This window comes from Polyodon spathula, chromosome 3, assembly GCF_017654505.1.
Source record: "Polyodon spathula isolate WHYD16114869_AA chromosome 3, ASM1765450v1, whole genome shotgun sequence".
NCBI lineage: Eukaryota > Metazoa > Chordata > Actinopteri > Acipenseriformes > Polyodontidae > Polyodon > Polyodon spathula.
Genome location: NC_054536.1, coordinates 76,542,736 through 76,565,659, shown reverse-complemented (window position 1 = coordinate 76,565,659; position 22,924 = coordinate 76,542,736). Strand labels below are relative to the sequence as shown.

Genomic DNA, 22,924 nt, shown 5'->3' with positions numbered 1-22,924 from the left:
TCAGCATTAGATATGAAAATAATTGGTCTAGGTTTGGCTGTATTTCTTAAATGGTAAAAAATACTTTACTTTAGTAACTTCCATAATATGAGTCTCAAATGAGGGATCAGGATCAAAGATGACCCCCAAACTCTCAATTTCTAGTTTAAGTTTTGATGAGAGACTGCAAGGGTCGAGCTCATGCAATCCCACATTTCCTTTCAGTTGGTTCTGTGATCCCACTAGCATAACCTCTGTTTTACCTGAATTCAACATTAGAAAATTTGGTGACATCTAATGCTTGATGTCTGTAAGGCAAGTAGCTAATAACACCCAGGCAGAAGAAATTTCTGGCTTTAGGGACAAATATAGCTGAGTATGATCAGCATATCAGTGGAAGTTCACTCCGTGTCTCGTGTCTGTGGATAACGTCACCTAAGGTATAATGAAAACAGCAAGGGACCTAGAATGAAACCCTCCAATACAGATGAACTTAAACCTATCAGAAAGATAAGATCTGAACCAGGATAGGACAAGGCCACAGTCCTGCTGTGCTTTCAAGACGTTTCAGTAGGATGGCACGGTACTCAATAGGCGGCTCGCTGGCCAAATACAGCCCACCAAGACTTCCTGTCTGGCACGCCAGCTCACCTTAAAAAGAAAAAAAAAAATTCCTATGATAATAAATTATTTAAGGTCTCGTCTAAGCAATTAAAGTAAGTATATAATGCGTTGCCTATCAATCTACTCTATCACTTGCCTATTGGATCTTATGCTGTTGCATCAGACAGTACGTTCAACTAGGCCACCGTACATTTGTTTTCATTATTAGTGTGATGAAAATTGAGCCAAAAATGAGTCCAAGCGGGAGTAAACGTCGCACAGTGGACACTGAAAATCATGCATTTTTATTATGCCATCTCATCTAAATGCAAAACCTTTTGTGTTTAAAAAATCAAACCACTGTAACAGTCTGCAAGGTTGCCAGCTTGAGGCACCACTTTGAATCAAAACCAGTAATTTCAACATGGCCTGTCCTCCTGGCAGTGTCTTAAGAGGTGACAAAATTGAAAGTCTGAAGTCTTCATATCACACGTCAAATTTGATTCTCACAACATCAGCGACTGCACAGGAAAAAGCAACAGCTACTTCTCTTTGGGTAATGTGGGCACTAGATAAAAAGAAAAGGCCTTTCCTGGACTCTGAGCTTGTGAAGGAGTGCACGTTGGAATTGCTCGACGAGGTGTTGGCCGGAGATAACAACAAAGATGACATTCTGAACCGCATGAATTAAGTTCCATTGTCTGATTCCACAGCAGCATGAAGAATGGAGTTTATTGGCGAGGACTGTCTGTCAGCACTGCTTTCTAAATAAAAAAAATACCAAATACATGTCTCTGTATGATTTGTATGTATGTATGACACTGCCCAGCTATCGTTGTTTGTTAGATTTTATGACAGTGAAATCTTCAATGAAGAATTGTTGTGCTTAATACCATTAGAAACCTACACTACAGGAGAGATTGTTTTCGAAAAGGTAAAAGGCTTTTATGATCAGAATGGATTAGATCGGCATAAAGTAAACCTGCTTGTTACAGATGGAGCCCCCTCCTTGACAGGGAAAGAGAAAGGCTTTGCTTCACGTTTGGCAGCGATACACCCTTCATTAAACACTCTTCACTGCATCTTTCATCAAACTCTCCTGTGCGGTAACTTGTCTGGTGAATTGGAAAAAACTATGGGCTTTGTGATGAGACTAGTGAACTACATATGCTCAACTTCTAGCCTGCAACATTTTCTTTTTAGAGCACTTTTGCAAGACGTTTCAGCCAAATACAATGATCTGTTGCTGCATAATGGCGTTCGCTGGTTAAGTCGGGGGCGTGTGTTAGAGAGGTTTTGTTCACTTCAGAAAGAAATAATAGAATTTCTTTCAAATCAGAAGACCTGCAAGGCTGGCGAGTTACTGGAATTTATGAACGATGTTCCTACAATGTCCCAGGTAGATTTTCTGTGTGATATTACTGGTCACTTGAATTCCCTCAACCTGCAGCTGCAAGGCCATGCAAGCAGTGTCGGGATCTGTTTGAGAAGGTGTGAGCGTTTCAGAGTAATCTTGAAATCTTTACCACTGACTTAACAGCAAAAATGTTGCACTTTCCCATATTCGTGTTGTTGCTACAGATGACACCTTGATCAAAATTATGCAGGAGTTCATGAACAAACTCATCACAAACTTTCAAATATGATTTGAGGACTGTAAAATTCCAAAGGATGTTCTTTTATTTGTTTGTGATCCATCTGTTGTCTCTCCGACGGACCTTGCCCTTCTGAAGCGAAGAGCATTCTTGATTCAATTGATGAAGGTGCCTTTCAATTAGAAATTGTAAGGCTCCAGAGTTCAGACATCTTGAAAGCAAAATTCTGAGAAGTGGGACTTTGTGATTTCTGGACTCAATATGCTGACCAATTTCAGAATAGCCAGAACTTAGCTGTCTTTCTTCTATCGATGTTTGGATCTACGTACTTGTGGGAATCAGGGTCTTCCTCTATGAACATTATATGGATGCGCCTTGCCCTAACCACCTACAAACCAGTCTTCATAAAGCTTGCCAGTGAACGATGATGCCACCTCTCCCATTAGATTGACACAAACACAGGTAAGAATGTAATTTTATTTACAATTTATTAAACTTAGTTATTCCAAAACAGTAATACTGTACTTTATTTGCAACCAATACATAATCTTTGCAGTTTAAGTTATTACGCACGAGTATCTATTTCTTTGTCAACCTTCTGTGCGCGGCCCGCCGCTCGCCATAAAATTCCCAAATTGGTCCGTGGGTGTATCTAATTGAGTATCACTGGTCTACAGTATCAAAGGCAACTCTTAGATCAAGAAGAATTAATACTGATGGAAGGCCAGAGTCAAAGCTTATCAGCAGATCATTCACAACTCTGACAAGGGCCATCTCGGTGTTATATGCAGCACGAAAACGAGACTGAAATTTCTCAAATATACCATTAAGAGTTAGATATTTTTGTAATTGAATTGCAACAGCTCTCTCTAGAATCTTATTGCAGGCTTTGTGGTCCAGTGGTTAAAGAAACGGGCTTGTAGCTTAGCCACTGACTCACTGTGTGACTCTAAGCAAGTCACTTGACCTTGTGCTGCACCTTTTGGGTGAGACATTGTTGTAAGTGACTCTGCAGCTGATGCATAGTTCACACATTCTAGTCTCTGTAAATTGCCTTGGATAAAGGCATCAGCTAAATAAATAAATAATAATCTAAGAATGGTTGATTAGAAATTGGCCTATAGCTATTGAGGACTTCAAGGTTGTTTCTTAAGCATGGACTTTACCACAGCTACCTTAAGAGCTGAGGGAACTATACAAAGTAAACCATTTATAATTTTTTAAATGTGTGTATTAATAACACCAAGAACAACTTTTAATAGTTTTGTAGGAATAGGATCAATGTCGCTCTCATGTCGAATTAGCTCTGTCAGTTCCTGTAAGATAAATCAAAGAAAACCCTGGATAGTAGCCTTAAGAGATGTAGTTGGTAAAATTCTTCTGGAGTCCCCCATAACAGAAAGATGTCTGTGGAATCTCATTTCTGATGTCTAGTATTTTATTTTTAAAGAAATGTAAGAAGTCATTGCAGCTGTGAGAGGAGCCAGTATCAAAGGTAGGACTATTAGAGGAAGGATTAATTAATTTATCTAGGGTAGCAAAAAAAAAAAAAATCTAGGATTATTTTTATTTCTTTCAATTAAATTAGAATAATATGATGATCTAGCCAACGCCAGAACCTTCCTATATTTAACCAGGTGGCTCTTCCACCTCCGTTCTATTTCCTTCATATTTCATCATTGAACCACGGTGAGCTTTTTTTAAAAGTCACTCAGAGTTCTGATTGGCGCTACAGTATCTAAGATACCAGTCAAGGTGGTGTTGTAGGTATTAACCAGCTCATCTACTGATGAGGACTCAGAGTGGTAATGAGCTCAAGACATCAGAAAGCTTACAGCAGTTGAAGAATTAATTACCCAGGATTTAAATGTAAGTCCACAGTTTTTGTCGATACTGGCAGATTCACCTCAAAATTAAGTATTAGTATTGCTGGCTTACATAAAACTTAATGCAAAGCATACACAAAACTAAGCAAATGAAAAAAGAAGACAAACAGTAAAAACAAATGAGTCTGGTTTTGACCAACCCCGAGAGAACCTGAAAGCTGGTGGAATGGGAACCATCTGTTCAATATAGCTCTATTTGTTAGGTGATGTTCTTTAGTGAAAGCATATTTTTTTCCAAAAAGGCTCATGTAAAGCTTCATCTTACTTTATCTTGGCTACTTGCATGGGTGCCTTAAAAGCTAATGCAGTTTTCTAATCATGAGTTAAATAAAGGCTTAAAGTGAACACAGAAATAAATATATATATATATATATATATATATATATATATATATATATATATATATATATATATATATATATATATATATATATATATTTCCTTCAAGCCTGCTGCAATCGAAGATGCAGAGACCTTGAAGGTTAACGGTTACATTTATATTTCAGCGAAAGTTAGGTTATTATCATAACCCTGGTTCCCTGAAATAGAAATGTAACCATTAGCACATGGGTATTTATCTCCTAAAAGACCCTGCAGCGACTCTGAAAGTTAATGGTTATGTTTCTATTTCAGGGAATCAGAAATACCTTACCTATCAAGTACTAAATGTAACCATTACCACATGGGTAGAAATACCAAAGCTGTAGTCAGGTAATATTGAAGACCAACTGGAATGCACAAAACTAGCCAGGCTACCATGCGTGTTTTACCATATGGACCCCAGTGATTGCGGATAACCTCTATGTTATGAAGTAAGGGACAACTCTTAAGCCGCCCATAACAATCTCATTCCAAAGCCAGAGTTCTGAGAATCTATGATATTTAGTATCTGCTAAAAGTATGGGGAGTATCCCACACTACTGCATTGCAAATGTCTGTGAGAGATGCACCCTGGAACACAGCCCATAAAGTTGCCATGCACCTGGTGGCAGTGAGCTTTTCTGGAGGGGGCAAGTTGGCTCACTCATAGGCAGTCTTGACTGTGTCTGTAATCCACTTAGATAGCTTCTGCTTAGACAGGGCGTTACCATGGGACTTAGCACCATAACAGACAAAAACATGCTCAGTCTGCCTCCAACTCTGTGTTTTGTCCACATAATACTCTAGTGCTCACACAGGGCAAAGCGTATGGAGCTGTTGCTCCCTGTCAGAGTGGAAAGGAAGCAAATGGAAAGCATCCAATTCCACAGACTGGTTGATGTGGAATGCCGAGATGGTTTTCGGCAAAAAAGCAGGACTGGTACAAAGAGTAACCTTGGTCCTGGCTTCTGCAAACATTAAGCAGACATTTGCAAATGAAAATGCCTGCATCTCACTCACATGTGATTGCAAGCAAGAAAGTCGGCTTTTAACAAGAAGTACTTCAGCTCAAATGAATGCAAGGGCTCAAATGGGGGCTTCATGAGTGCCTCAAGTGAGGAACAATGTCCTTCATATGCGGCTGAAGCTCCCGAGCTCCTTTTAAAAATTGCCCTGCCAGGAAGTGAACTCCTGGGGAGACTGAATCAATTTTGATATAGCAAGCCAAAATAGCTGCCAAATAAAACCTTTAATGTAGAGGGGGATTTCCCCTCATCAAATAGGTCCTGCAAAATATAAGTATAACTTCTATGGGACAGGTGGGGTCAAAACCCTGAGACAGGCACGTCTGAAAAATGCCCTACTTATACTTGTACTGGGAATGCATGGACAGCTCTGGCATTCTGCAGGGTGTCAATGACCCTATTAGAAAGCCCTAGACAGCTTAAATGTTGCCGTTCTGGGGCCAGACACAGATCTGCAGGCTCGATGGGTTGGGATGCCAGTGTCCCCCTTGTCTGACTGAGCAGGTTGCGGCATTTGAGCAGGCTCCATGGCTGGCCTCATAGAAGCAAGAATCAAGGTGTAAAACCACAGTCTCCTGGGCCAATAAGGGGCTACTAATAGCAAAAGTATAGCAAAGCACTGTACAGTACATAGCAGAAAAAAGAACAAACCACAATACATTTGTATTTACAAATCACAACTTTATTACATGAGCTTAACACTGTGCTGTAGAGTTTCACTCAAACAAGATGTCACCTGACAACTATGGATTTCCAGGTGAGATTCTCTCGTGTACCTGTTCTCTGTGCATGGAAACCACATTTTCCGAAGATGTCTATGAAAACAGCACGAGGACGCAACACATGGCTAATCTGCATATCTACCTCCTCCACCCCCCGTCATTTGCATGATGTCAGGTGAAAAGAGGATCTTCAAGTAAAATAAACTGAGCCAATGGAAACCCAAAATGTATAGGGCCATTTTTCTTTTGTCTCGAGGAAAATTAGAACACACATAGAAACTCCCCCATTGCACTTCTCTGAACAAGGCTCTCCATCAGGTCAGTCTTGACAGGAAAAATGGCGCGGAGATCTGTGAGCGCAGTCCTTTTGTGCCTTCGGGGGCGGGACCACGATTGCATCACAGGCTAAAAGAGCAGCTTTGGTATACAATTTTCAGGATTCAGGTCTTTAGGTGGTAAGGACCCATTCAGTAATGGTTACATTTTGTATTTGGAAGGGAACAGCCTCTGACTATGAATTACTTACACAATGCTAACTCGCACACTAATTCCTACCTGCCATGGTGTCTTTCCTGGAAGTGTGCTCTCCTTTGTTACCATGGTAACTTGCATTTGTTCCAGTCGACTCGTAGTCTGTCTTCCTTTCCTTGAGACTGACCATCTCTCGAGGGGAGGCTGGGGCACTTGCTGCACAACAAGGACACTGTCAGTACGATTGTTTTGCATTTTTGATTTCTAGCATTAATTCTGGACGAAGCTCTCAGTTGCACAAAAATAACATTACTGTTTTAACCTTAGTAATGTGCTTTTGTTATTCTCACTGATTTAAAGAAGATATCTTAAGGCAAACTTAATGAGGAGCAATGTTTTGTTTATAATAGGTTTTGTCTCACTCTGACAAATATCTTTACATTTCTTGTTTTACACAAGGCAAAAAAACAATAACTAAAATGTCAACACAAGGCAGTTATATTTCTTGCCACTGTAATGAATTGTGTACCAGCATTATTAAAACTCTATACAGCAAGCCTTTACACATCAACCTCTACTTCTCAATCCAAGGTCAAACAAAAACATATTATAGAGATCCAGACTCCTCTCCTCAGTGTGCCATGTTAAAACCAAGAACATACTTTAATGCATGTGAAGTGATTAAGGGCAACAAAGAATTACCTAATGTTTGCTTTTCTTTAAGTAGAGGTTGCATCCACCAGGGGGTACTCTAAAGGCACTGTGAGAATAAGCAAGCTGCAAAGAACCTGAACTAATTCTGTTGTTGGAAAGGCAAATGTTAGCAGATAAAATGAAATCCTAAAAATAGATTTTATTTTCTGGCACCTTATCATTGCTCTTTAAAGTTTATGTAAAGGGGATCTGAACAACCTGATTCCTCCATTGCATCAATTAATGGTAGAAAGGAGTGATGTCGGTACAAGAATACAGACACCCATTTTCGCTAAGGTTCTTTTGGTTGTGTTTTATTTTTATTAAAGTGCCTCTCTTTAATAAAACAGTGATACTGTAAGCATCATCAATATTGATGTGCGATACATAAACAGCTTTATCAGGAGAGACCCTATATAGATGATTTCTGTGGATATTTACATTTGATTATACAAATAGCATCCCCAAAGCAACTGCATTACTGCAAAGCTGAGAGGACATACACAAAAAATAAATAAATAAAAATAATAATAATCACTGGCATGGTTGTGCAGTGCCTGTCTACTCCCACTCAGTCCAACTATTTATGGGATCAGCAACATTCTCCCTGCTGATTCTCAATGGGCTTCTGATTCAATTGGTGCCCACTGTCTCCTGCTAAAGCTATGGGACTCAGTGGCTTAACCTAGTCCCTAAGTCTAAGCAGGATTTGCTTACCCTCTGTACAGACTGCCAGCATGCACCGATAATTCTTTTTAATAAAACTACAGCCAACCCTTAGCCAGGATTACATGAAGACCTCTGAATTGATACTATAGATGCTTGCTCTAATCACTAGGCATGTGGCTGCTTTAATAGAATATCACATGTCTTTCCTGCAAACAACAAGGAGCATTTCAACATCTGTGTATTTTTCACCTTACCGTTTAAGTCCTACCAATTGGTACGTCATAAAGCTAGTTATATGCACCCTCACCCCCCTTTTGTACTTTAACTACTTCTGCAAATTCTAATGTAAATTAATTTAGAACAAACATTTCAATTATGTTGCAAGTATAACTAGGGATCTACCTAATTCGCGATTTCAGAAAAATCAGGAAATTGAGTGGTCACCCTGAAATTCACCTCCTCAGGGACCAATGCATACCGTACTCGTATGGAGATCCAATTTATTATTTTATTTTTTTTAACTACTGATTTAAATGAACTACTGCACACTGGAAGCGACGCAAACGTTAGATTACCCTGGTTCCCTTAAAGAGAAGACGACCACCACTTACACTGGTATGGGATAAACTATCATCGAGTTTATTACTCTGATCCCCTGCAGCTGCAAAGGAGCCAGGATAGCGTCGATGCACGTTGAGAACGTACGCAGAGCTAGGGAGAGGCCGAATTGCAGAACAGCAAACTCATACGCGCTTCCCTGAAAGGAAAAGCGCAGGTATTTTCTGTGCTCAGCATGAATGGGAACATGAAAGTGTGTGTCCCTTAAGTCCAGGGTGAACCAGTTGCCCGGCCAAACGAACTGGAGGATGTGACGGTGCGTCAGCATTCAGAACCTCCTTTCTTTTAAGAACCCATTTAGAAGCCTCAGGTTTAAGAAGGGGCGAAAGCCACCATCTTTCTTGGGCATCAGAAAGTACCTCAGGTAGTACCCCTCTCTGTGGGAGATGGGGTCTATGAGACGAATGGCTCGATTGCACAGCAAGGCAGCCACTTCTTTCTGAAGTACTGAGGGTTGCAGTGGTTCTGTCACGAAAGTGTTTGTGACACCTCGAAAGGGAGGCGGTCCCAAGCGAAAGCGCTTAGCCGTTTTGCACGGTGGCAAGCACCCAGGAGTCTGTGGCGCAAGAACGCCAGTACTGCAGCTGTTGTGCCGAAAAGGGGGTCTGAGGCCACCAACCTTCAGGGGCCCTGCTCGGGCTGCTGAGGATGGGGCTGGGCAGATTGTAGGGAGTATTTAGGGTTCTGGAGTATTTAGGGTGCTGGCCCTGAAAATAACCCCTCTGACGCTGGTTTGTGGACTGACCACGACCTGTGTTCCCTCTGCCCGCTGGGCTCCATTACCTGCTGGCGTGCCCTGAAGGCGATGCCTTAGGTCGCCCAGCAGAGCTGTGGGGACTGGGACTGTTCTCGTGACAGTCTGAGTCTGGGGAGCTCGCCAGCGACGCAATGTGCCTACCCTAACTGCATGGTCAACACACACACACACACACCTGGTCAGCGCGTAGCATATACCAGGGGGGGTACGCAGGGTCAAAGCCGTGGTGGGCGAGTTAAAGCAGACAATAAAACATGGTGAAATACAGTACACTGTTTGTTTACAAGGCCCGACTCACCGAGGTGGCGGGCCTGTGCAGCCAACAGGGTCTACTCGACAGCGGGGATAAGGCAAGGCCTAGCCCCGTGGAGGAGAATGCAGCTGGGAAGGTCATTTAACAATGGGGGTACGGCAAGGTCTAGTCTCGGGAAGGACACGTGTATTCACAGGAGAAAGCAAGGAGAGAGAGAGGGTACACTGTCCACCAGGCCAAACTCACCAAGGTGGCGGGACTGTGTGGCCGGCAGGGTCTACTCGACAGCGGAGATGTGGCAAGGCCTAGCCCCGTGGAGGACAGCATGGCTGGAAGATCAGTCCACAGCAGGGATACTGCAAGGCCTAGCCCCGAGGAGGACACATCCAGGAAGAAAGTAAAAGGAGAGAGTACATTGTTTACAAGGCTCGACTCACCAAGGTGGCGGGCCTGTGTGGCCGGCAGGTTCTACTCGACAGCAGGGATACAGCAAGGCTTAGCCCCGTGAAGGACAAGTGTACTCTCAAGAAAAGACAATCATTCACGGATGACTGCACAAACAGTCGCTCTGATACGACAGGCAGATAAAAAGAGCGGCCTACCAGGCAAGCGAGGAGGCCGCTGAAAGACAGAAAGGACTGTTTTTTAAGTCACTGATTCCAGGAAAGAGGAGAAGCCAGCTTTCAGCACGAATGCAAGGGAAATACAAAAGACTCCAATCGACTCGAGAAGCTCTTTCCTTAGCCACATTCAGCTAGACATAGAGGTCTTACCTTACCGTCTTGAGGGAAAAAGAGGAGGATCTCCCTGCGAATGACGGTTGTATTCCCTTGATAGGTGTGACCGAGTGCGTCATCACAGGAAGGGGCCTTTCGGCAGCTCTGGTATAGAGAGCTCAGCAATACCATACCAATGTAAGTGGTGGTCATCTTTGAACTGAAAGGGAACTACATAGCTTAATTCTGTAAATAGGCAAATAAAAAAAGAAACATCCTTAGGAACATACAAGTAAAAAAGAACTCCAAAACACTTAACTTTCTTGTTTACTGTTCACATGACAACAGTGTTTAAATCGGCCTACCAGTGTGTCTGTACTGGCTTTTTTTTTTACTGTATTGTAGGTGGGATAGTCAGTGTTGCATCTCTAATTTGTGTAGTTTTTATTCTTGCCGTCTGTCCTGACTCCATTCTGCTATGAATGGCTAGAGGTCGCTGTCAGTCAACTCAGTGGTCTCTTAATTGGCTACTATAGTTTCACTGTCAGTCATTTCATCCTTTTCTGACAGATTTTGTTGACTCAAGCAGCACTAGAATGCTCTCATTTGTTTAAATTTGTGTAAATCATCAAGACCTGCACAGACTGTGCACTTTCCTTTGCCAGCTACAGAGCCTGTCATTCAAAGCTCCTACTTTGAAATTAACAGGTTACTGTGTAGGCAAGCTTTTACTGTAGGTATACGGTGACTGTTACTAGTTTGATTTGAAAATGGGGTGCAAGAGGAAAACACTTAAATCAGAACATTTACATGGCACAAGTATTCAGAATATTAAGTATTTGGAATTCTAGAATATTCTGAATGCTCTGTATACATGGAGGCGGATTCTCTTATTCCTTTCATATTCTGCGTTTACAGGGTAAAACGGAATATTCCTTTTATGCCATTAACGCATGTGTACCTTTCCCCCACTGCAAATGAAAACAGTGCTGATTGTAGCAGAATAGTTTGTAAAGAGCTGGTGGTGTGGACGAATATTTCTGTTCTTTGTTTTTTTTCAGATATGGAATCTGATATTTTGAGATTGTGTAATTCAATGCACTGTGTTCATGCAGACATGCACGCTTATGTCTTTACAAATATAACAAGGAGACAGAATGAGCTGCCCCTGTTTACAAGAGAGAGCCTACAATAAACAAATGCACAGTAGAATATAACCACAGTAAATAATTTCGTTTTATTGTGTTTATATATTATTATATATATATATATATAGATATATATATATATATATATATATATATATATATCTATATATTATATATATATATATAAATTATATATATATATAATATATATTTAATTATGTATAGTTGCTTTTCAAAGAGCATTTGATGAATTTCTGTTATTGTATATAAATAAATGTGCATGGTTTTTAAAGTTAGATGTATATTTGCCGATCTAGCGTGTATTGAGATTTGTTTTCTGCATATTCTTTTGTATTCGATTTGTACAAATTAAACTGTATCTATACAGCACCCTGATACCAACTGGTGTGTGCCACTTTAAAAATTTTGAAATAAATAAGTAAATAAATAAACAGATAATATGTATGTGATGGCTAATATATTATAATGTGATGCCAGCCTTATTTCCCTTCACTGTCGTCAGTCAGCTGGTCAGGTTGCTTTTTGCTTTACAGTACTGTGCTTTTAAAACTTTACATCAATGATGAACGTGATCCACAGTTTTCTCAAATCCCCCCTTTTTCTGCCATCCTTTTAAACACTTCTGTGTTTCTTGCATTCAAGCTGTTTTCCAAACCTTTAAAATCCTTAATAAAAGCGATGTCTCCTTATCAGACCATTCTCTGCTTGGATTGAAAAATAACGTCTGTATTAAATCGGCGAATTGGCAATAAATAAATAAATAAATAAATAAATAAATACAAATAAAATCGAATAGTAGCAAGCCTAATTTATGTGAAAGTGCACATTTTCAAACATTTAACTATGCTTTTTTTTTTTTTTTTTTTTACATTTATGTATAAGCTAAATCTGAAATAAAATGATGAGGTGTTAAATTTAGGTTTATTTAATGTTTTATTCCATAACCTATCTGGGAAAAAATATGTAAATTCTCTGTGATTTAAGTAGACCCCTATTTATAACAGATTGATTCTATTTTTCCTGTGGGTGAATCTACATTAGAACGCTGCTTGTTTTTTTTTTCTTCCAAGTTAACTGTGAGGAATAGCATGCATTAGATGGCACCCTCATAAATAATTCACCACTGCACTTAAGGTTCTATAGCATGTTATAACTGCCTTGGGATTTTATCTTGAGTAAACACAGATAGTTCTTTCCTTTTTATACTTTTAACATCTCTGGTCTAACGTATTCTTGAAACCTAAATTGGAAATTGTGTTTGGTTATTTTTAATATTACATTAAAACATTTAAAAAAAAAAAAAAAAAACTTTAAGAAAATAATAAATCATCAGCTTTACTATATTTTATTATGCATTATAATAATATACTGTAATAAACATTTAGTGTAGTCTTATCTCTGTCACTAGTCAAATTCAAGATGCTTGTCTTTGAATGTGGCATTATATGCAAACCTACAGTATATACACAGGGAATTCTATGTACAGAGAGAAAGCTAACAGTTTTTTAACCCCAGATTTGAAGTTCCTTGTTTGATTAGCAAGGGCTACTTTAAAAGTAAACTCTGCTTTTTTGAGGCATTAAATGCTTTGTTTTCTTTGTGGACTTAACAATGGCTTCTGTTACAAATGGCTTTTTGATAGCTGATAAAATTACACCAAAAGTGTTGTTTTTGTGCTCTGCACTTGATGCCATCTGGTATCTATCTACAGCTGGGATGTGAATGCACTGGGCATTTTGAGATGATTTCGAGTTAAACCAGTGTTTTCTGCAGCAGAAAGAGGAAATGTGTGCTTAGCAAAGCCAGTTGTAAACAATTAAGCCTCACAATGGGACATTGGCTACTGTCCTATTAAGAAAATAATGCTAACTTTATGCCAAGGTTTTCGTTTTACAGGAAAACAAAAAATGTGTACCACTGCTATACATTAAATAGGCTTATAAAGACAGCACCATTCATGTCACCTTTTGGTTTCAAAGTAGTATCTTCTGATGACTCATGTATTATTTCTGATGACAAGCTACTGTAAACACTCCTTACAGTTTTATATGAATGTTACAGTAAAATTATATATATCAGACTTGTAATCGAGTCCTCAAACTGAGTCCCGAGTGTTGAGTTCGCGTCCGAGTCCGTATCCGGGTCACTATCATTCGAGTCCGAGTCACTATCATTCGAATCCGAGTCACTATCATTCGAGTCTGAGTTGACTTCAAGTCTCAAGTCCTTGAAACAAACTCACGTAATTTTTCATTAAACTAGTGGTAGTAGTGGGGGAACAGTTTACCTAACGGACATTGTCTGATATCCCTAAGGAAAAATGCACACATAATACAAAATAAAAATACAAAAAAATTAGTTTGATTTTCTAAACTAGATTATTCTATTTGCATGCCTTTTTCAACTTGTCTGTCACTATATTCTTTTCTTTTGGAATTGGAACTGGAATACTGTTTGAATGTACCTGAAGTTTATAGATAAGCTTGAAGTTCAAGTTTGTAAGACATTGTTTTTTTACTTTGCTAGAAGCCGTGAGCTGGAGTATAGAGCCAGTGTAGTGTTAAAAAGTGCTACATCGCCATAATGTGGTAGGTGTACCAAAGTATGATGTCAGAAAGCGGTACACTTATGTTGCAAGTGTTATGTCAGATTTTGGTACATGTTTCAATCAATTGTGATCTGATGCATGTTTTCCTATTGTCAAAAAGAGGTACATTTACCATTAATTATATATAATTTGTTTGCAAAAGTAAACTGGAAACAGACAATTTCTTTAGAAAGAAAAAACAATTCACAAGAAGTCCACCACAAAGTTGCACAAGTTGCACATGACAAATATTTGCATACTACTTTCGTAATGGTGGAAAATATGATAAATTACATTAAAAATTACGTAAAAGACTGGAAAATATTATAAATTCAATTTAAAAAGATGTAGAAGACCAAGAAGTACTATTATTTAAGAAGTACTATTATTTGTTTTCCAAAACAGAAACGTCATGTTTCATTTTCATTGCATTTGTCTGTAATAGATTGAGATTGTGCTTCAGTTCATTTGATTTCCGATAATGTGTTTTTTCTTTTCTCTTTTACACAAAAACATATATTTATGTATTTTCCCTTTGTGTATGTTTATAATGGAATACAAAAAATGAAGTTACATAGTACGCCTGGTTGGCATGGAATGCTGAGATAGTCTTTGGCAAAAAGGCAGGATTGGTACAGAGCGTAACCTTTGTCCTGGCCTCTGTAAAAATTAGTGGGCTTTCTCGATCAAGAATACCTGCATCTCACTCAGCCACTTTGCGGAAGTGATAGCATGCAAGAAAGCCGTTTTAAATGATAACAATTTCAGCTCAACTGAATGCCGCCCTGGTGGCTGATGTAAGCCACCACTGTTATGTTGTTTGTATGGACAAGCACACGTCTCCCTCGAACCTCCTGCAAAAAGTTCTGCAAGGCCAGGTAACCCTCCTGCTGTTTTAAAACACTGATGTGGAGACCCTGCCAAGGAGGCTTCCACACACCTTGTGCACCCCGGCCATTCCACAGAGCACCCCAGCCCAGACTGGACGTGTCTGTGGTGACGACCTCCCTTCTGGTGACACTGCCCAGTGTTATACCTAGATGTAGATGGGCCAGCTGTTTCTACCAAGAGTGCCTTAGACAGTGGTGGGACGCTGTTGTAGTTCCCCAGCTGTGCGGCGAATGCACTGGCTGAACAGGCTTTCTTGAGAATCAACTCAGAGACCCAGCACTGCTTGTTAGGGCAGGTAGCATCCTTGGACAGGAGCGCTAAATTAGGCGCCTACACCTAAGCGGCAATAGAGACCCAGCTTCTCCACATCATGCACCCTATCAACTGGGAAACAGCAGGATTTCAAAAAGGAAATCCAGGTGAACTGGGGGGGTGGGGGGGGTGGACCTTGCTGTAGGCCAGGGCACTTGTAAGATTGCAGTGGCAATCTTGATCAGCAGTAGAAGCTCTGCCAACAGAGAGAGCTTAACCACAGGGGACATGCTGTCAGATTCTACGTCCTCAAATGGGAACGCCAGCTGCTGTTAGCCCACCTCCTCAGAAGTGGGATGGACAGTATGTCCTCCTGTGGCCAATAAGCACTCATGACCCCCTGGGGCCCCAAGGGGACAGGCGGCACCAAACGTTCCCACAGTAATTCCTTGCTGGGAAACAGCTGTCCAAAACTTTTCCATCTGCCTAGAGCTTTTCCATGTGCTCAGAGTCTGCCAACCACCTGGAACGGCAACTCTTCTTCCTCTTCAGTCATCTGCTCTCCCTCGGCACACAGGTCGGTAGGGCTCCCTTGGCACAGGCTCAAAGAGCAGCTTTGATATTCAATATTCAGGATTCGGGTCTTTAGAAGGTAAATACCTATTCGGTAATGGTTACATTTCGTACTTGAAAGGGAACCCATATATTCACAGTATGTTATATAGGCTTATGTATTTACTGTTACAAAGTTTAATTCAAAGTTGAAGGAGCCAAGAGGCTGGTTCCTAAGGTAGAGTATAACAGCTAATAAACCAAAACTCATGAACAAATAGGTCAACAAAAAACTAAATCTAAATTCTAATACTATTAACTTGTGGTAATGAATGTCTATGCCATTTGGATCACCAGTTCTCCAGGTATATCTAAAAATGTATGCATCACACACACACTGATTTCAAGAGTCCAAGAGCAATGTGTCACTTACCTGAACGATTGTTGGGAGATGTTCTAACTGGGGAGATAGAAGGTGTGCGGGAAGAGGAGTATGGTCTCTGCCTGTCCCTCTCTATTGTTGAAGAAGAGCCAACAAAATGATACTGTGAATATCCATCCTGCAAAACAATGCAAACATATATGGGGTTACTCATTATGTTTTATTTTGTATGGGTCAGAGCTATGCTAATTAATGTGTTTGTGTTGTTCTAGATAAACTTTGTAGAATCATTGTGCACCAGTTGGAAGGAAAAAAGTTCTTGGTGCTGAGAGTTTAGAGATGATTTCGAGTTAAACTGAGGCCTCATGGGTGCTTAAAACTTCTCAGTTTAAAAAAGTTACAGGATCTTATCACTGAAACAAAAAAGTGATAATTGAAAAAAAAGACACTGCCTTTACTGAAACCCTAGCAGAACCATTAGCAGACCACAGTGCACCACAATGTATTTGGAATACATATTGCACAATAGTACTAATATTGTAGCATGCCGGTGCTTCTCTGGTAATGCAATACATAAACAGTGTGTACTGCTTCATGCCATGGTTAGTCAAGTGATATCTCATTTGTTAGGCGTAGCATCTCTGCCAGTCATTACAACACAGCTGTGTTACACTCATAACCAATTGATACCAAACTGAAAGGGGTTTGTAAAGTGATTTTGATGCATATCTGTTATCGATGTTCTGTAAACAGAAAATCTAATAGGCTGCAGATGCACACTTTGATAATTTCAATTATGAGGAGGGGACATGTACCGCTTATTTGCGCACAAAATAGATAATCTATGTGTTTTATCTACACAGATGATCAAAGTAAGATCCTCTTGCTCGATACTAGGGAAAATAAAACATGTATTCATAACACGGGGAGCAGAGAAAACCATGCACATAAATAAAGCAGCAAAAAAGAAAATACAAATATAATATAGACATATGGTTATTCTGTGGATAATATGCTGCCATCCAGAAGTCCATATGTTTACTTAATTGCCTGCATATTTTCCTGCACTTGCACACTCCCAAATAGCAGGCTGTCTGCAAGGGTGTTAGCTGGCTCTTTGCACGATTCCCCGACAGGCTCAAAGGTGGTCGGTGACAAGTTCCATCTGCTTGTGCTGGAGACTGGGCACAAATCAGCCAGTTGCCTAAATAATCGAGTAGTCTGATGCCTCTGAGTCTCAATGAGGCCAGTATAGCTTCCCTGCACTTTGAAAAGGCACAGGGAGCTAGAGAGGCCAAATGGCAAGACCCAGAACTCGTACGCTGTTCCCTGTGCTCTTCCTGTGCACTGGTTTTATGGGGATGTGGAAGTAGGCGCCTTTAAGGTTCACACAGGTGAACCAGTTCCCTGGCCTGATTTACTGCAGCAGTTGTTGTATTGTCAACATTTTTAACCTCCTTCGGCTCAGACACAGGTTGACCTGTCTGAGGTCACCATCCCGCTTGGGCACTAGTTAGTACCTGCAGTAGAACTCTTCCTCCAACTGAGGGGGTCTATCATGTGAATAGTCTGTTTTTGCAGGTTTTGCTACCTCATGAGACACCACTACGACCTCCTGTGGGTCCGTGACTGAAGTTAGTCACGTCCCGAAAGGACCATAGGTATGCCCTGGTGTAATAGGGACATCCAACAGCTTTGTGCCTATATAGGATGTCCACAGAATAGCAGGAGCTGTAGTCCGGTCACCCCAGGATGACTGAATCTCAAAAAGATGATCCGGGTGCATTGGGGGGATGACGACACAGGAGAGGTGGTAGGCTTGTCACCAAAGATGGACTGCCTTGTCTCACCTTCTGTAGGCCAGGACACTTGCAAGACTACAGTGGCTCACTTGATCAATGGTAGTTCATCAGACATAGAGAGCTAACCACAGGGGGTATGCTGTCTGACTCCACGTCCTCAGACAGGAACTCCAGCTCCTGTTCGCCTTCCTCCTCACAAGTGGCAAGGGAACATCCTGCGGGGCTGTTCAAGCCCCGAACAAAACCGGCTTAGTACTGGACCGGGGATGTAAACACTGTTCTGTAGCGCGTCGGAACCGGGATGGTACCGGGTCAGTTCAGTACCGGTTCGGTGATTTTAGCACCGGGTTGGTACTGTACCAATCGGAATCAGGATGGTACTGGGTTGGTTCGGTACCATCAGAACCGGGACAATTCGGTACCGGTTTCGGTGACTGTAGCAATGGGTTGTTATTTTACAGGGTCGGTTCAGTGACTTTAGCACCGGGTCGGAACCGGGATGGTACTGGTTTGGTGACTGTGGCACCGTTGCGGTACGGTAGCGGTGCAGTAAACTTGTTCCTGGTTCAGTACGATACCAGGTTGGGAACGGAGCGGGTCACTGTAAAAATTTGTGTAAAAACACAATAAATGTGAAAATCTATAGCAGAAAAAGTATCCTAATAGGCTTCCTGTCAGGTCAGGTCAGTTCTTGAAACGAAAAATGGCGCTGAGATCTCTGCGTGCAGTCCTGTCCTTTATAGTCTTGGGGGAGGGCATGACTGCGTCACAGAGGCTCGGCTGATGAGCTTTGTTATATCTTATTCAGGTTTCGGGTCTTAAAGAAGTTAATACCCATTTAGTAATGGCTACATTTCGTACCTGAAAGGGAATCAACTGGACTAAACTGAATTATAGATTAATTGGTTTCTTAATATTGGACAATTAGTACACTATTTCTTTATTGTTAATTTTATGTTCAGCCATCTTGTAAAAACAACAAATCTGGTGGAACTTAGGAGGTATAGTTAAAGTAAAAATGTATGTTGTTATTTCATCTTTGAGGATTTTTTTATTTTTATTTTTAAATTTTAGGTGTTCTCTAGGTCTAAGACATTCAAATTTCACTGTGTGTCTGTTTGGTTATCTGTCAATTTATATACACTACAGTATGCTCAACACAAAATAAACTAGACTTTTTTTGGAAGAAATTAAATGTATATGGCAAAAGGCATGGATTTAATACAAAACCTAATTATCGATTCAGACATTTTGTTGTTGATAACACCTCCGCAAGGATGAAACAATATTGTGCTGGAATCGAAATCATGGAATCAAACCATACAACTGGTTCCTGCTAAAATGATGGTTTGGTGCACAATGCTTATACCAGCACAATTAGCAATTTAATACATTGGATTTATAGTCATGTTTATAGTAGGGCAATTAGTTGAATTAATTCAGTAAATAATTGAAATTATTTTTGTGCTGGGTACAGTTATGTTCTGAGGACAGTTTTTTTTTTTTTTTTGACAGGGACATTGTACTTTTTTTTTTACATAAATGAACATGTCATATGATGCACTGTACCCAAATTTAGCTAAAAGCTCATTTTTATTGGTAGTCCCTGGGCAAGTGAGAATAAAGATACCGGTAAGCAAATCAACAATGAATTGCAGAATATAAAATACAACCCTGCCAATCAATGAATACATGTTTGTTTTGTTTTGTTTTTAACCATACTTATAGTTTATAAGCAAAATCCCTACGTTCATGAGTATTTTTTATATCATCTGTTAATGAATTCCAGAATATTACACCTTTAATTGAGAATGCAGATTGTGCAAATTTAGTTCAATATCTTGCCTCCATACAATTACCATTGACAGCTGCTCTGGTGATTCTGTTGCTAAATTCAGAACGGGGCGTAATGAATTATTTTAATAGTGGAGGAGCAAGTTGATGCAGAGACTTAAAAATCAGAACTCCATATGAATAATGTATAAAGTTATCAAAACTTAACAAATTGTATTTTGTAAGAATTCCACAATGGTGAAATCTCATTGGTTTTTTAACTACATTTTTTGGCTTTGTTTATGCAGAGAGTGGATTGGCTGAACACACAGATTTCCCTGTTTGTGACCAAGTGGGTATACATTATGCTAAAATCAAAGGATCATAGCATGCAAATATAATTTAGCAGCATTCTAAAACAGCTACATTTATATATATTGTACTTTGCCATTTTTATCACCTTTTTAATGTACTTTTTAAAACTTAATTGACAATCCATTATTATTCATAAATATTTTTAAATCAAAGACTGCATCAATTTTATCTACTTTAATTCAAATAGCAAAATTGTTTCCAATTGAATTTTGTTTAATGGGAAAACATAGTCCCACTGTTTTTTTCACATTCAGAGTTAGACAAGAGTGGCTCAGCCAATTTGTTACCTCTATCATGGTAGTAGTTAGCTTACAGACAGCCTCTTGACGTGTTTTGGCAGAAACATACAAAACTGTATCGTCGGCGTACACCTGGAGATCAACTTCAGGACATGCATCCGATAGATCTTTAATATACAGACTGAATAGTAGTGGCCCTAATACAACCCAGGGGAACCCCAACTGTACAATTCCTAATAGGAGAATGAAACCCATTTCAATGTCTTATTAGAAACATTTAATTTTGATAATTTCGAAATAAGGACATCGTGATTAACTGTATCGAAAGCTTTCTTTAGATCTAAAAATATGGCTCCAACTACTCCCCAGCTATCAAGCTGAAGTTTGATCTTTTCTACAAAATAACAATTTTCAGTTTCAATCGAGTGCTCTGGTCTAAACCCAAACTGCACTGGGTGTAGAATATCTCCAGCCTTCAAGTGTGACATCATTTGTTCATCGAACACCTCCTCAACAACTTTTGACCTAACCGAGAGCATAGTGATAGGAACTATAATTACTGATCTCCTCGGAGTCTCCATTCTTAAAAACAGGTAGAACTGCTGCAGATTTCTATGTACTCAGAAAACTTCCATGCTTCACTGTTATATTCGTCAAATCAGTTAAAGGACATGTCAGAATATCTTTGTATTTCTTTATGAAAGCAGTATCTAAACAAGATAGATAATTTACCTTTGAAGTTTTAAGAGATCCAATGATCTTATAAATTTTAGCTTCTGTTACTTCCTGAATATTGAAAATGTGTTTTCCCTTATTAATTTGAAAGGTGCTAGTTATAATGCTAGTGTCAAAATTGTCAGCCAAATCTTCTACTGAATCTATTAAAAAAGTCATTAAAACCTTACTATTGTTTACCAGTTTACCTTGTATTTTTTATTCAAATCCCTCCTTACACACATTTTTGTTCCTTCTGCTCAGGCAGTCAAATGTTTCCAATTAATTTGCTATTTCTCTTTGCCTTATTTATTATATTAATGTAAAAATCTGCTTTGGCTTTTTGCAGCTCACTTACAACTTTATTCCTTAATATTTCTCTCCTTTCCGTGTTCAAATCCTTACGTTGTATTGTACTTTGCTGTTCCACTTTCCATTCATTGGACAACTCCAGAGCTGAATCCATTCCCAACAGTCTCTCACCACACGCCGCTGCTTCTTTCGCACAGCCTATTTTAGCACTGTCTCGCTCTTTCTCCCCCGTCACCGCTCCAGCAATTAACTGCAGATTGTGCCCATCAGTCAAGTCAGTAACGGTATCAACTGGCCTGGAATTCAGCTGAACATCTCCCGCTAACAGCAAGGTAGTAACAAAGAATTTCCAAAACCTCAGCTTTCCATTACAGCCGGCTTTCCCATTTCCATCTCCAAATGACTTTCCTGTTTCAGTCGTCTGCGGCATGGCCCGTCCATTGTTCAATACTGACCGGTATACACCAAAATGCCCCGGCGGGACAGTATTGATTTGCAGCCTGGTGTGTCCGATGCAAACACAGCTGCTACATACATAATTATACTAATCCAATTTAGTATTTGCTGGAACCCATTTCATTTCTTTGTAAAGTGCACAGAAAAAAAATTTGGGGTGTAGTGGCTAAAGTTCTTTTAGATTTTTCTAAGAATGGAGCAGCACCTGCCACACTGCTCCATCTGTCGGCCATTCTTCGTTCCAACAGAGTTTAGATCACTTATTAACACTGCTGAAGCTCTTTATCTCTGCCAATTGTAGAGTTGTTCAATATCACCCACTTAGCCCAGGAGATCTATGGCTCAAGAGTTCTCAAGTCTGTCTCTAGATTAGCTACCCTGGGCCTGTTTCTGTCATCCTTCCTGTGTAAAGTGAGTTAATGCTCACATGTTGGATGATCATCTGGGAATATGTTCCTTATAGACTTTAAGACTTCCATTTCAAAACTGTCTAGCTTCATTAGATGCTGTCTTTCTCACTGAGAGGCCTTCTGAGGAAATTCTACAAGATTCTAGGTCTTTAATCAAAATTACTCTGAAGAGGTTATGGTGTCCAATCAGCATTTCTCTTTTATTTCTATACAGCACTCATGCCCCACAGGTCTTGAGGTGTTGTTTAAAGAGGAATCCTTTATATTACTAATGATCACACAACTAATATAGATGGCTTTTCAGCATCAAAACACCTCAGGTCTGTATCAAGGCATACCGCACATAAAAATTGTACACATCACAGACTACAGTATTTTGAATATTGGTTAAGGATGCATGTTATAAACAGTATTACTATTTGTATCTGTGGTAAAACAAGATAAAAAGCTGAGCTGACAAATACATTTTACTTGGTAGTCTTAACAGTTTAAATGATATTTTATTACTGTGTGTTTCTACTGTATATGTGGATGGATGTGTTCAAAATATTTTCAATTACACAACAGTGTGAAATTAATTGCCCACTTACTACTTTAGGGATTCCAAATCATATATCCTCCTATAAACGATTACCCTGACATCATAAAGGCAACTCCACTGAA

The 22,924-nt window shown here is 39.8% G+C and overlaps 1 protein-coding gene across 5 annotated transcripts in view; it reads right to left on the bottom strand.

The window, feature by feature from the left end:
* The window catches only part of LOC121313419 (catenin delta-2-like), a 350,408-nt gene that overhangs the window by 4,638 nt on the left and 322,846 nt on the right, over positions 1–22,924 (bottom strand). For 4 of the 5 annotated variants that reach the window (XM_041245943.1, XM_041245938.1, XM_041245941.1 and 1 more), the window contains 2 exons: positions 16,232–16,358; positions 6,726–6,857 (listed from right to left, as the gene is read on the bottom strand). In XM_041245943.1, coding sequence (XP_041101877.1) covers positions 6,726–6,857; positions 16,232–16,358 — 259 coding nt within the window. The remainder of the gene's footprint in view (positions 1–6,725; positions 6,858–16,231; positions 16,359–22,924) is intronic. The other variant, XM_041245942.1, reaches the window with a different exon arrangement.